Genomic DNA, 14,597 nt, shown 5'->3' with positions numbered 1-14,597 from the left:
CATTTATTGTAATTAGATTCGTATTTTAAAGCATTTGTTCTTAATATAAACTACTTGAAGGCTAAACTATGTTTGGAACTTTCTTCCTAATGTTGAGGGGTCTATATAATATAATTGCATTGAAACACACTGATGGAAATAAGATGGTAAGTTAAAGGTGTGTCCCAAGTGATTTCAGTTTCACACTAATCCTGGTGACAGTCCGTGCCATTGGCGGAAAACCACAGGATTCATCCACTTTTTGTAAATGTAGTTTCTCCTAATTTTGAAATGTTTGAAGAGGGCAGATTCTTCCTCAACATTTTTGAAAATTAACAATTTTTGACTGCTGGAAGGAAAGAAACGTGCATTGCCAGCAACTGAATAGAAATTCAGGCGTTAAGGCCGAAATATTCTTGGCTGGAGTGTGTTATGAAATTCTGCTCTCGGAAGAGAACAGGAAAGACTAAGTTAAGATACCCTCTAAGAGCTACTTGCATAACTATGAATATCTGACCAAGCTCGTTTTACAAAGTTGAATGGAAACTACTGAAATTAGGGATTTCGTTTTTTTAACTGAATTGTGGTATGCTGATATCAACCATATTTTTCAACAGGTATCTGTCTGCATTGTCTTCTCGAGATTAAACATAATTCCTGGGAACTATCTATATATTTTCTTTTATTGTTTAACTTTAACGCTAGTGTGCAGAAACGCCCACGTATGTGTTACTGTGATCACGATTTCCTTGTTAATCCCACACAATCGCAGAGAGAGGAAATCATTGCGAGAGACCGTTTTGGAACGTCGATTTTCAGAAGTCCCTTCAGAGCACAGTGGGCTGCTTAATCGACAGAACTCAATCAACATTGATGAAAATTGTCATTGACGACATTCAATGAGCAAGTCCAGTAAAAGTAAGTCATGGAAGTGGGTTTGGGAGAACAATATCCCATGGGCATGCCCTTGGGCATGTGCAGTTTAGAGTTCCTTCTGAACTAACTCGCAATAAATTCCGTTCTCCAATCACTCAGGATCAGGATTAACTTTAGCTCCAGGTCCTGGAATGGCTGGATTATAAATCTTACATTTCTGTGTTAAAATCCCTCCATGCCCTCAAACAACTGCCACTTCTGGGCTCCTGAAAACTCACTGTTTTTATATAAAGTAAATTCTTTCTTCAAGCCTGCGCTTTGCCCATCTGTAGCATATTCTCGCCATAGAGCTTGGTGTCCCAACTGATTCCAAAAGATATCTCGGGATATAACGTTTTAAAATGGGTCTGACCCGTGCCTCTGAACGGGAAAAAAAATCGTTTAATCCCAAAACCTTCTACTAGTTTTGAAGTGCCAGGAAAGGCAGCTAATATAACCGAAGTAATTCCACTAAACAGCCGCCTGATTATGTTCTTAGTAATACCGAACAAAGGACTCGAATTAACCTTTGATAATGCAGTACCACTTCAGTACGACACTGAAGCAGGATTGGATTGTGCTCGGTTCTCTGGACGGAAACACAAATACGGTAGGGGTGAGGCACTAGCCCGAGCAACAGGGTAGAAAGGTGTTACATTAATTGGGAGGAGGCTGCGAAGCCGTATACAGTATTGATGACTATAAATTCCGACCAAGGATGGATGTGTTAAGAGTACGGCAAAATCATGAAGTAACATTCGATTGCCCCACCTAAACGCGGTCAAAATCAAACCTAATACTTGGGCCAGAGCCAGGAGGTGGGTCACTTGGACAAATGCAAGCAAATTAGGTCAGTCCAAGCAAATCAATAGTAACGCAAACCTTGAAGGCGAAAATGTGCAGAACAGCAAAATTCAATGCAGGAGCGCTAGCGATTGGACAGGCTAACCAAGACCTGCTCATACTGGCTGGTGGCGGGAGAAAAATTAATCCTCCAGAAGTTTTTTTAAAAGAATGTACATCAATTTCAGTGTAATTTTTAAGTTAAAGTGTTGCTAATTTTCGATCGCCTGGATCTTTCTGTCGTACTAAACGTTGGATTAAAAGGCAGATTATAAAAAGCATTCCTGTTCTGCCTCATCCACAAACCCAGCCTCATTACCAGCGTTTAATGAGACCCCCGTACTCCGTGACATGCAGCCGCTCCATCTCATTAACGAAATCGCTCTTCAATGCTGATTATTTTATTTGGTGCCATAATTATATTTCTTTTGGCTGAATCACGATTTAATAGAGCACACGTTCAGGGGCAGAGCGCCCCTTAATTGAAGGCAGGTTTGCGGCTGCGAAGATTTAGCGACGGTGGGATGTGGGGCAGAGCAGTGGCTTAGAGTGTGTGATCGGGTAAAGCGAGTCCCTCGCAGCTTCGCTCCATTCTCTTAGTCTCGGCAAGAAAAAAAAACATCGACACAAACAACTTATTACTTCTAATTCATGAACTGTCTGCGCTCTCACAAAATCACCTGCACGAAACAAGAATCTAATTTGTTAACCTGGCATTTCTGTAGATGGAAGATCGATTTTCTCTTTAGAATTCTCTAATTGAGTGAATATAGACGCCCGAATTAGCTCGGTTGGGAAAAAGTCAACAAAAATCATCCTTGTAAAATAACCCATATTACCTCTGGAATAGCCAAATAATAAACGCACGCGGATCGAAAGGTCCCTGATTGAATGACAGTCATATTCTGGAACTAACTGGGTTTTAAAAAGCAGAGCTGAGCACAGTGTTAGAATACTAACTAACCGAGCTGAGAATTGCTGGAATTACATTTGTTTTCTTGTGATATTATTAAAAGTCTATCCTCATCTCCAGAGTGCGTGAAAATATCTACTTTCCACTCAGATACACCGCATTAACTTGTTCGAGGCGAATTTGTTTGTTTGTCTATTTTTATTTATTTGGGGAAAAGATTGATGTGTTGTTATTATCAGTATCTTATTAAGAAACAAATGGAAGGAAAGAGGACGTAGCCGACACTTTTTAAGTTTTGCCCAATTAAAGATTTTAATATTAAAATACAATTTTTAACCGTTTTTAACTTGCCTCTTTGCGGTTGCTTATTTTCCTGGCTTTGCATAAAACAAATAAAAGCTCCCAATCACTGCCTTGTTTTATATAACTGAATGACACAGAAAAGCATTGCTCTAATTTACCAGCGAATTAAAATTGATTCTTCTTATCAGGCAAGAAAATAAAAAAATGTGCGATCGTTAATTATTGCAGTGGACTCTTCATTTCAAACGCCAGGGGTCGGAATAAGCATTTAAAAAAAACAACGGAATCAAACCAGGCGAATAGCCAAAGATGAAGAAATAGCTAAATAGCTAACTGGATGCATGGACGATTTCTGGAACTCCTACAATAGTTTATAATCCGTTTATCAGTGCGAATTATTTGCAGGACGTTTGTCAGTAAGACATGGCTAATACTTTTATTGACTCAGAGAATATATGTATATAATAGATGAATAATTATATATATAGATATCTATATATAGTCTATATATATATAAAGTCATATATATAACTCATGTTCGATATATTTACACTAGTATTATTTACTTGATTTTTTGATATTACATTTTAATATTACAATAACATTTCAAACTAGTTTCCTGGTTATATTCTCCATATTTGCAACTTGCCAATATTTAATATTATTCAAAGTTTATTTTGCCCAGTTAATTATATGTGCTATTCCTATGCAGATTTCATATTAGCAAAGATTTAGTTGGGTGGAATTTATAAATCATTGCTTATTTTTGGACTTCTGTCAGTGTTGTTACAAATTTATCCCAAATTACTGGAGTATTTTAAAGTTACATCTTTAAAATCTATTTAACAAGTTATCTTGTCACGATTAAATATAACTTTAAAAATCGAATGTGCAGTTTTCCATTTCTTTAATAAAATAAACGACGCGAGTTAATGGCCAGCGCTCCTCTTGGGTCTTTAGTTCCTCGCTGCGTTGTGTTGGCATAAAATTGAATCTTTTTGTTCTGTAAGAGACAAACTCAATAAATAAATTATATTACGAGCAACCAATGTTTTCAGGCAGCTACTTCACTGCTCCTTTTGGTGTGAGCAACAATCTGAAACCTATTTAAAATGTACTGATCCATCCCATAAACAAAGCCTGTCTTTTCACCGATTGTTTTGAATCCTATTCTGAACACATTTTTGTACTATTTTTTGCCGCGTCTGAACAAAATGTTTTTCTGCAGGACATGCTACAGAGTCAAAATTACTGGCAATTCTTTGACGATGATCATGGAAATATCTATCCTGAACAAATATTCGCAAAATGGGGCAAAGCGGTAAGGTGTTCATTTCGTGTTTTTTTTTGTTGTTATCCCTAGCTCAGTATCTACGCAGAAACTTCCACTGACAGTCGCAGCCGTCTGCGTATCTTAGCTGCCGTTCGTTCTCGCCAGTTACAGCGAGAAGGTGCAAATAATCATGCAATTTAGAATTTTGAAAATAATTTCTGTTCTGTTCGTCTGCCTTGTCAGTGCAGATGAAGTAAGTCCCAGCATAAAATGTTATAAGAGTGAAATGGATATAAAAAAAAACTAATCTATTCCATTCTTCCTCATTCTTAAAATGACAGGTACTTTTGTGAACAGAGAGACCATACACGCAGAGGCTTACAGAGAAATTCACGTTTCGGTTATTTACTTAAACTTTTTGTTGGGCATCGTTAATTACTTTTCATTTTATTCCTACGCCTTGCACTGTCCATTCGGTGCATATTTATGAAAATTCTCCCCCATCCCACCCCTTCTTTTTCTTTCCCGTTAGATCATGTAGGAAGTATACAAACCTATACAAATATCGGTGCGTTTGTTCCGATCTAAAAACCCACGGCGGTATAAGTCATAAACACAGCAGGTTATCAATCACTTGGCTGCCATTACCCAGTCCGCAGTAAACAGCGAATAATAAAACCAATGATCTCTCTATAACACAAAACACATACTTAGCTGTAGCGTTAAGTCAATACATTTTAATACTCAAATACTATCTCAATTTAAACGGAGTCGGTGAACAGTAAACAAACATAATAATCAAGATTCTTTTACAAAATTAAAATACATGTTCCAATATTCTGTTTCATTAACAATCACTTTAACAAACCGCTTTTAAAGATGCAACTAAATGGAAACGTTCAACCGGGTTTGCCCAGCACCTAAGTCTTTCCCTTGTATCAAGATGCAGCTGTCGACTTTCTATAACCGAAGTTCGTGATTTTTTTTTGGTTTGTGTTTTTGTGCCTTCTGATTACAATGTTTTTATTAACAAAAAATCTCTCCTTTCCCAGCTTTCAATTCGCCTTCGCTTTCCTATGATATTGACGCACACATGCACAAGGAGAGGTTTGAGTTCACCCCGAGAGTACTCACATTAGCAGGTACCACATCAGCTCTGGAGCCACGGAATAAGAAGCTCGGAGGCCTGGCCGAGATCAGGATTAAAATGCTGCTGTGGATCCCAGCGGCAATACATTCATTCTGAAGACTGACGTGCTTAAAAGCAGATTGAATAAATCTAGCCAAGGTGAAGAGAAAGGGACAAAAATACACAATCTGCGCCTCGCCGCCTCCTTTGTCTGCTCGGCGTGTAAAGAGCTTTTTAGAATATCTCTTTTGCATCTGCTTTAAAGGCTTTTCAATTGTTGTGTGGGGGTTATTAACTTGCTCCAAATTAGTCCTTTGTGCCTTATATTAACCGACTTTACAGAACACCCGTTTTGTACTTTTATTGCCACTTAATAAATACTCTTAATTGTATCTATTTTGCTTTAAAAATCAATCACAATCGAGATGAATTGTATCAATGAAGTGTATCAGTCACAATTGTGCCTTATTGCCCATTCTCTTCTTGTGTTAAGTTAAAAACCTTAAAAGGAGATACAATCTCTAATACGAATACCATTTGAAACGACTGGTTCCTACATCCATTACATCTGCACCGTAATCCGCTCACTGCTTCCACTGGTATCATTCACAACAGGAGATTCTTTCGGTTGACAGCCAAGTCTAAACCAGTAGTAAATTAGTACACATTTATAATGATTTTATTTTAATAATCGTAATAAAAGCTTATAGATTTGGCACTAATTAGATAAATGCCTAATGATCTTGAAAATTACTCTGGTTTGAAATATATTACTAACAGAAACTTTGTTGTTGGCTGATTTTGAAATCAGAATATTAGAAACGGATGACTTCACGTGTTTTTACAGTTCTGTAAACTGTTCATGCGTTTAAAAAGTTGTTAAGATCTGTATTATTGATAACTTCCCGATTTCTCATCCAACACCTGAGGTTGAATTTGTACATCGCGCCTAAGTTTTCAAAAATATTCCGAGGGTCGAATATTTGTGAAGAGTACTCACAGCAAACATATTGTGACAACAGTATGAATATACATAAAATGTTATAGTATATCTGGAATTGGGCGCCTGTTCCAAATGAAATATACAACATTGGAACCTTCAGTTGACACATCTAACTTGAAGAAGTTGGATTCCACCACCAGACTGTCTTATAAAAATATAGTTTCAACATTGTGGGAAAATCTCAGACTTTATTGTACGATCGTATTGTACAATCTACCATAAAATTGCGAAAACATCAATATTTAACCCCGAATCATAATAGATCACATTAAGGGACGGGGAAGAGAAGTGAGCAGATAAGGTATAGTTGGATAAATATAATTCCTGTAATATTGGCTTTATTATGTTTGGTTTGTATCTATTATCCAAATTAGAACAGGTCATTTAAAGGCATAATATTTGACGTTGAAAGCTAATAAATCAGATTTAGAAAGCAGAAATAGAATTGTAAATGTTCTGAGTGGCTTCTGAGTGGTTGGGGAGAGCTGCCTTGAGGCATGCGTAATGGAGTCTCACTTTGCGCTGACATTTGCAGCGTTGAGTTTTGATTGGCCCTGATTTGGAGCTGCTCATGGGCTCATTCAACTGTTAAGCACCACCCCGTCCCTCTAAAGGAGATTATAATGCAAGAGACCCCCTTTTACAACAAACAGAAATTTGTAGTTTTTTTTGTATTTTTTAAAAAACCTCTCCGGTTTTTAGGGGGAATCTCACCCTGGAGCGGTGCACCATGCTTTCACACGCCGACCTCCTGGACGCTCGCCTGGGTGAGTGAGCTAAACTCCACTCCCCTCAAAAAATCTCTCCAAGAAGGTGTCACCGGGGGCTGTTAGATAGCAGCTTCCATTCACAGACTCCTCGTTATTTCGCTTTAATGCAGCGAAAATTAGTTAATTCTATCTAAAATTAATTATTTTAGTTTCAAATTACTGCAATAATTTGATTTAGAATCAATCTAACAATCTAGCACTTACTGTTTGAGTTAGTGAAATCTATCACCGATATTAGCAACTGAGAGAAAGTTTTTTGCTATGTTGTTTCTTTTTTAATCACTATCTGATTTGTGTTTGCTTTGCTTTGTTTTCTTTACTAGGGATGAAGGATGCCGCGGCTGAATTACTCGGGCACCGGGAGGCGGTCAAGTGTCGGATGGGACCCGGAGGCTCCGAGTCGGGCCACCCAGGCGATTGCCCACCGGGGTCAGACGCGGTGGAAGGTGCGACCCTCCTTCCGGGGGATAGCATCGCATCGGCTGGATCGAACCCGGGAGGTGGTGGCGGCGGTGGCGGCGGCTCGGCCAGCGGCAAAGACACGGACAAGCAGCAACAGCAGCAGCAGCAACAGCAGCAACAGAGCCAACAGAAACAGAAGAGGCACCGGACCCGCTTCACCCCTGCTCAGCTCAACGAACTGGAGCGCAGCTTCGCTAAAACCCACTATCCGGACATCTTCATGAGAGAGGAACTGGCTCTGCGAATCGGCCTCACTGAGTCCAGGGTACAGGTAAGAAACGAAGCACGTTGCCCGCGAAAGGCAAGCGACCTTTTGTGGGCTGATGGGGTACTGTGGAATTAACTCATTTTCCAAAGGGCACGATTCCTTTAACGTTATTCTTGAAGAGAACCTTCAACGGGTTTTTTAGTATCTCTTAAAAAAATTTTGAAAGTCAACAGCGATGACTTCAAAACTATTGTTTTGTTCGTCTCAAATTGTGTATGCAAGTCAGCAAAAAGGGTGACTAAGGTATGTTTAGGGCTGCACTTTTCCACTGTATTTGAACTAAAAGAAATTCTATTGTGTTGGGCTTTATTTAGCTTTCATTAGTCTCTAGTAAGTAAGCACATTAAACCCTCATTTGTTAATTCTACTTTGAGTGAAGAAATATCCAGACTTTCAGAAATGCTCAATATTACTCAAGATAATTAGCTAACGGGACAGAAGGCAGAATGCGTGTGTTGTAGCTGAACACCAAAGCCGCTGATAAACCGAGTAAAATAAGAAGAAGCGACCAAGCAATTTTGAAAACGTAGAACAGAAGAGATGACAGGAGAATATGACAAGGTTTCGGGTTATTAACAGCCCGTCATCAAGTCAGGATGAAGACTGGCTTTTGAAAGACAGAAGTTAAAAAGCACCTGGTGTCTGACCAAACACAACATCAGATTTTGGGGAATCTTTCATTCAGTTAACAGTTAGACCCGGCTCCCTCAATAATCCCATCCAGCACGACATCAGTTTAATATGCTCTCAATATGTGTATATATTGAACTGTGAAATGTATGGTTGATCTTCAGTATCTTAGTGTTACTGTACATATATTTTACAGAATCTACTTAGACCACGAATAATGTTTAAAGAATGAACAAATCGGATAGTTTCACCCCTATGAACGGTTACACTATATATTTCCGTTGTAATATCGTCATCGGGCATAGAATTTGAATTATTTTCAAAGCTCGATTAATATTCAAACGAAGGATTAGAAGGTAAAGTTTTACGTAAACCTGGAATTAAAAAGAAAACAAAACCAACAGCTGGTGTAAAATAAAATTCACATTCAAATTCTCACAAGATAACACATATGAATGCACATTTTAGAAACATGAAAACGGCAATTATTCATCGTATTGGAAAGTTGTGATTAAATTGCCAGATATTTATGATACGAGATGCAGGCAACCTTCCAGTTCATAAATGGAATTCAGCATTTTTTGGAAGTTGAAAGAGATTATACAGCAGGCACCTAATTTCATTTTAAGATTTATGACCGTGGTGTTAAGAATTACAGATCTCTCAAAGCTCTGCGCCTCCCAAAGTAACTCAGGCCAATGAAACTCATCTCTGTGCGGCTGCGAACACCGACTGCAGAAGGAAACTCTTTTCTTAAAGACGTGGAGATTTGTGAGGTTTCCGGGTTTTGACGAACGGTATAATCAGTAAATCACCCGAAGCGGCTATCTGTAATTACTGCTGACATTGGCCATTACAACGGCTGCCCAGTGATTTAACATGATAGCAATTCTAATCTGATGATAAAGCAGATAATGGAAAGAGTAAAGAATTGCATTTTAAACGTTTGCATCGGGAAAGCACCTGAAAAGTAACGACGCACGTTAAACAATACGCTAAGGTCCCAGAGACTCTCATTTAGTGAAAAGGAGATTGGACATTAAATCGGAGCAGAATTCCCATATTTTTAATTCCGACTGTTTACTAGCGTACAGTCCAAAGAGACCTTAATAATCAATAGAATTAGAAGCATAGTTAAAAATGAAAATAATCAACATTTCGAACAACGTAGATGGAACGGGGTCAGCACATCATGAATAGCTTGTTTCTAAATTCCATTTATGATTGGACTGAAATACGAATTTGAAGATTTGACTGAAGTTAAATACCACAACAAGAGATAAGTGAAATGGTGCAAATTTTGATGTGAAACATTCAGATGTATTGGCCTAGGTGTATTGGGTCTGGAAGGACTGATTATTTTTGGTAACTTCGATATATTATCGTTGGAAAAACAAGTTTTAAAATAATACAGAATAGTCATAAATTGCAGGAAAGACTCTCACGCGTTCACAGCTGAAAGTTTCCAGTAACAAATTAGGCGACTGTTCAAAATAAAATCAATGAGATCTTACCACAAACCTTGTAGACAAAATCAGGATGGCGGGAATTTCATTATTCAATGTTCAGTGCTCAGTTTAAATATAATTATAAGAATTTGTCTTAAGAATTTAAAAAATGTGTCATTGCCACCGAATTTGTAATCAGACTTATACATTAGGCAAATGGGTGTTAGTCAGCGATCACAATAATCTTAGTTAGTGTTTACTGCGAGATTTCTGAAGATTATAATTTTCTAATTTATATAATCCCTATTTATCAATCTATTTAGAAAAATATATCTTTGATTGAATTTACATAAAATATGAATATATTTTTATAATCGATTTTGTTGAAAGTTATTTTGTGTCTTGCTGAGATTAATTTTCTCAATACCGGGGCAATTCATTTGTTAGTAATGGCGTGCACGGTTTTACAATTCTTATTTTATATGGAAGAATTTTTTTCAGCTCATCCTACCGCATTATTGTTGTTTTCCTTTACCGTTTCTTAACGTTTGTCTCGCAGTTGTTTCCTGTCATCTCACACAAAAGGAGATATTATCTAAAGCTTATTCAATTTCCACAGACAACACATTACAACATAAATCACTTTTCGTTCCAGGGACCCGCTGAACAAAAGCGAGATGCTTCCCCAACCTCCCTCTCTTTCTCTTTCGCGATACAAACATACATGAAAACACACCGCTTAACGTCACTTTATTTTTAACATTTGGAGAAAGGCTTATTCTAATTTTACATTCCTGCCTCACTAATACTGAAATTTATTTATTCACTTAAAATATTTCAGTTGAACAATTATAGGTAGCCCGCTTGTGAATCATCTGTAGTCTGATATAGTTTATTAAATGACAATGTGAAAATAATGCAAATCATGCAATAAAATACAATATAATCAGCATAATCATTAGTTTCCAGCATGTATTAATTAGCTTCCAATACTTTATTTACATAAAACCCATATCAGTGAAATAACCGCTGCAGTGATCCTTGAGGTCTCATCTTTTCTCCCTAATTATGTGTTTTAATTCTCGCTCTAACCTGGCGTTCTGTATTGTAGATATGCAATGCTCCGTCACCTGCCACATCTTAATAGGCGACAAGTTGGAAGTATTTTCTACTTTTCTAATGGAATGAGAAATTGCATTTTCTCTAACACTATTAAAGTGTAATGAATTTCGCTGGGATTTCACGGCTGGCTGGCCAGAATGAATCTCTGCCCTGAGCACATCGAGAGCTGGAGATTTCACACAAAATCTCCGCATTAATCATCGCAAATATTACAATGAGATCTTCATAAACCCACAGTTTCCTGCAAAATTTAACATTCCAAATGCTATATTTTCTAAAAACGACTTCACGTCTTTTCTAACCATGGATTTGCCTGATCATAAATATATAAAGGAAGAATAAAATGAAAAAAATATACTTATAATATTGCTTTTATCTTGTAAAATGAAATGATAGGCAGCAAAGAAACTTATTACATTCAGTCACCATGGCGGCTTCTCGATCTGTATCGACTTATTTTTTATATATCTAAGATGCTATTTTATTTTAATCTGTCTGTTGTTATTTCCTAGAGTAGTGACGTTTTATTCATTCTGAATTCTATTTCAACCTTTAATTTTGGTTAAAGAATGTCGCCCTTTCCCTCAACATCATTTACATTATCATGATGATCATTATTTATATCTTTGGTCCAATCTATTTCACAGCTGTTGCAAAATGATCACGAATTAGCCTTGTGTAAATAGCAGTTATTTTTTTCCCTTGCCCACTTTGCATCTTTTGTTAGATGAAAGAATTCTTGCTTTCTAAATCTAGATTGGTCAATACAGCTAATATTTCAATTACAAAGCTATGGGTCTCTACAACAAACGAAGGTTTTCCTAAAGGGTAACACGTGATGATTTAAGACGTCTTTTCCCATAAAAGAACACTTCTAATCGCCCTTTATTTCAGTACATTTCCCTGTATTTATCACAATTATATCACATCTGAGAATATTGCAGTTTCCTTGTATATTGCCTTAAACGTGAAGATACATTCCAAAACAGTGAATGATTTCAAGATAAGTGAAACATCTTATGTGTCTATTACGTGCCTGTTGACTCTTTCCCGGTGGCAATCACAGTATAGAATCACACAATTCTAGTGCAAAATCTTCCAAAATTATTAACGTATACAATATCGGGCTAATTTTATATCTATGTGCACTGAAGTGGAACTCGATTTACTAACGAAAATTCAATTAATTATAAAGCAACTTGTGAAACTTCTAAAAGGCTCCATAATAGGCGATGAAGGACTCTTCATTTACTTCAACCTGCTCTTTGTATTTATACGCGCTCTTCAACGCTTCCGCGATAAACTGACGAGTTACTTCTCCACCAACACTACAACGTTTTTTTCCCATTTGGTTCAATTAATTCCCTCTATTTCAAGTGTTTGAAGGCCTAATTGTGTCTCTATTTTATTCTTTCACAACTCCTATTCTCCCAGTTGCACCTGAAACATTTGTCACGAATCAAACTGCACTCCTTTTGTTCGCGAGAGTTGATTCCCTCTCTCCAAAATCGTCACCAGGGTGACACAAGGAAGTTCCTCCCACTACCCCACCCCCCAAGTATTAAAAAAAAGATAGGAGTTTTCTTCCCGGAGATGGAACATGCCTTAACTTCTTAAACCATTTTGTAGTTTGGTCTACATTTGCTATTGGGCGTTTTACATGCCTTCCGGCGAGTGGAATTCCTGTTTCAGGAATAGACACGCATCCATGTCCTTCCACCCAACCCATTCTGCTCTCCTTGTGATCCTCGGTTAAAAGAATCTCCAACTCTCGGCCAACTTCCACTTCAGGACACTGGGACGATAGATCAGCGTTCTCCACGCAGTTTCCCTGGGCGTCCCCAGTTTAGAGGCCTGGAGCACGGAAACAAGCCCTTCAAACCAACTTGTCCATCCCCAACAAGATGCCCACCTAAGTTAGTCCCATTTGCCCGATATCCTTGTAAATGTCTCTTACATGTTGTCACTGCATCTGCCTCAACCACTTTCTCTGGCTGCTCATTCCATACTCACCATCACGAAGTTAACTAGGTAAGCAGGTCAGAGCTTGCATGGTTTGGGGAGGGGGCGCGGTAGCTGCCCGCCAACAGCAGAGGCAGCAGGTATGTTATCTGGGACGTTAATGATCCACCTCCCCCCCCCCCACAACAAGAATCTCAGCCACACCGTCTCCACTGAAACAAAGAATGGGGACACGGTAAGAACGCACAGGCGTTAGATCAGTTCCGATTTTTACCTGGGCCTGACAGGTGCAGATACAATTGCTGAATCCCGGAGCAACAAACAAAATGCTGGAGGAATGTGAAGAATCAGGCAGCGTCTGTGGAAGGTCGTTTCGAGTGGAGACCTTTCATCTGGTCTGTCTGTCCACAGCTGCTGCCTGATCCGCTGAATTCCTCGGTAACACACACACAATACTGGATGAACTCAGTTGCATGTTGGCCGAGTTCTTCAGCATCTTGTTTGTTGCTGACAGTTGCAGGCTCGTTTTGTACCCACTTAGGTCTGATTGTTGACAGGATTAATGTTTCTCGCCGACTTTGTTTTCTTTCCTTCCTGAATACAATTCCCTCTTTATTCTGCTTTCAGGTTTGGTTTCAGAACCGCCGCGCCAAATGGAAGAAGCGAAAGAAGACTACTAATGTATTCCGCGCCCCTGGCACATTGGTGCCCACGCCAGGACTGCCCCAGTTCCCAGGCGCCAGCATGGGCGACAGCCTTTGCTCTTTCCATGCCAATGATACCCGCTGGGCCACTGCAGGCATGGGGGTCTCGCAGCTGCAATTGCCCCCGGCCCTGGGTAGGCAGCAGGCCATGGCTCAGTCTCTGTCCCAATGCAGCCTCGGCGGCCCGTCCAACTCCATGAGCCTTTCCAATAGCCTCACAGGCGCGAACGGCGGCGGCCTACAGTCCCATCTCTACCAGCCCACTTTCCCTGGCATGGTACCCGCCTCCCTGGCCGGCCCCGGCAACGTGACGAGCGGCTCGCCGCAGCTCTGCAGCTCCCCGGACAGCGACGTGTGGCGGGGGACCAGCATTGCTTCCCTGCGCCGTAAAGCACTCGAACACACAGTGTCCATGAGCTTCACCTAATGCAGCTGCACCCCCCCCCCCCCACCCTTCGCTCCAACATTCAGCAACCAGGGAGTCGACTCAGGATTTGAATTACATCCTTCAGCAGCCACACGTAAACAGGAGGTGGGAGGGAGAGGGAGGGAGGGAGGGAGGGAGGTTGGTCAAACTCTAAATCATTAATAGACGAGGAAAACACTAGAGGCACCAGAGAGCAAAACGATCACCAATGGACTCAAACTTCAAGAACTCTGATCAATGGCGGTGATCTGGAATCCCGCGCAGCCTCATCTTTCTGAATCACATTTCCAGATCACGAGATGACCTGTTGCAATAACATTAAATCACACAACTCTGACAAACTTTAGGGGACACTTTTACTTGCTTTGAATTTCTGCACATGTTTAGTCTTGATATATATAATATTAATATATACTTACTGGACAGTGCTTACAGACCCTGTCGTG

At 39.3% G+C, this 14,597-nt stretch overlaps 1 protein-coding gene across 1 annotated transcript; it reads left to right on the top strand.

Moving 5' to 3' along the window:
- The first annotated feature begins 5,463 nt into the window (after positions 1 to 5,463).
- Positions 5,464 to 14,151, top strand: otpa (orthopedia homeobox a). Its single transcript, XM_063047684.1, has 4 exons — positions 5,464 to 5,514; positions 7,061 to 7,125; positions 7,452 to 7,861; positions 13,648 to 14,151. The coding sequence occupies exons 2-4, from the start codon at positions 7,089 to 7,091 to the stop codon at positions 14,149 to 14,151; spliced, it is 951 nt and encodes a 316-aa protein (XP_062903754.1). The 5' UTR covers positions 5,464 to 5,514; positions 7,061 to 7,088.
- The last annotated feature ends 446 nt before the right edge of the window (positions 14,152 to 14,597 follow it).

The sequence above is a fragment of the Mobula hypostoma genome, chromosome 5 (assembly GCF_963921235.1).
Source record: "Mobula hypostoma chromosome 5, sMobHyp1.1, whole genome shotgun sequence".
Taxonomy (NCBI): domain Eukaryota; kingdom Metazoa; phylum Chordata; class Chondrichthyes; order Myliobatiformes; family Myliobatidae; genus Mobula; species Mobula hypostoma.
The sequence above is the reverse complement of the archived record's forward strand: the minus strand, read 5'-3'. Positions and strand labels throughout refer to the sequence as shown.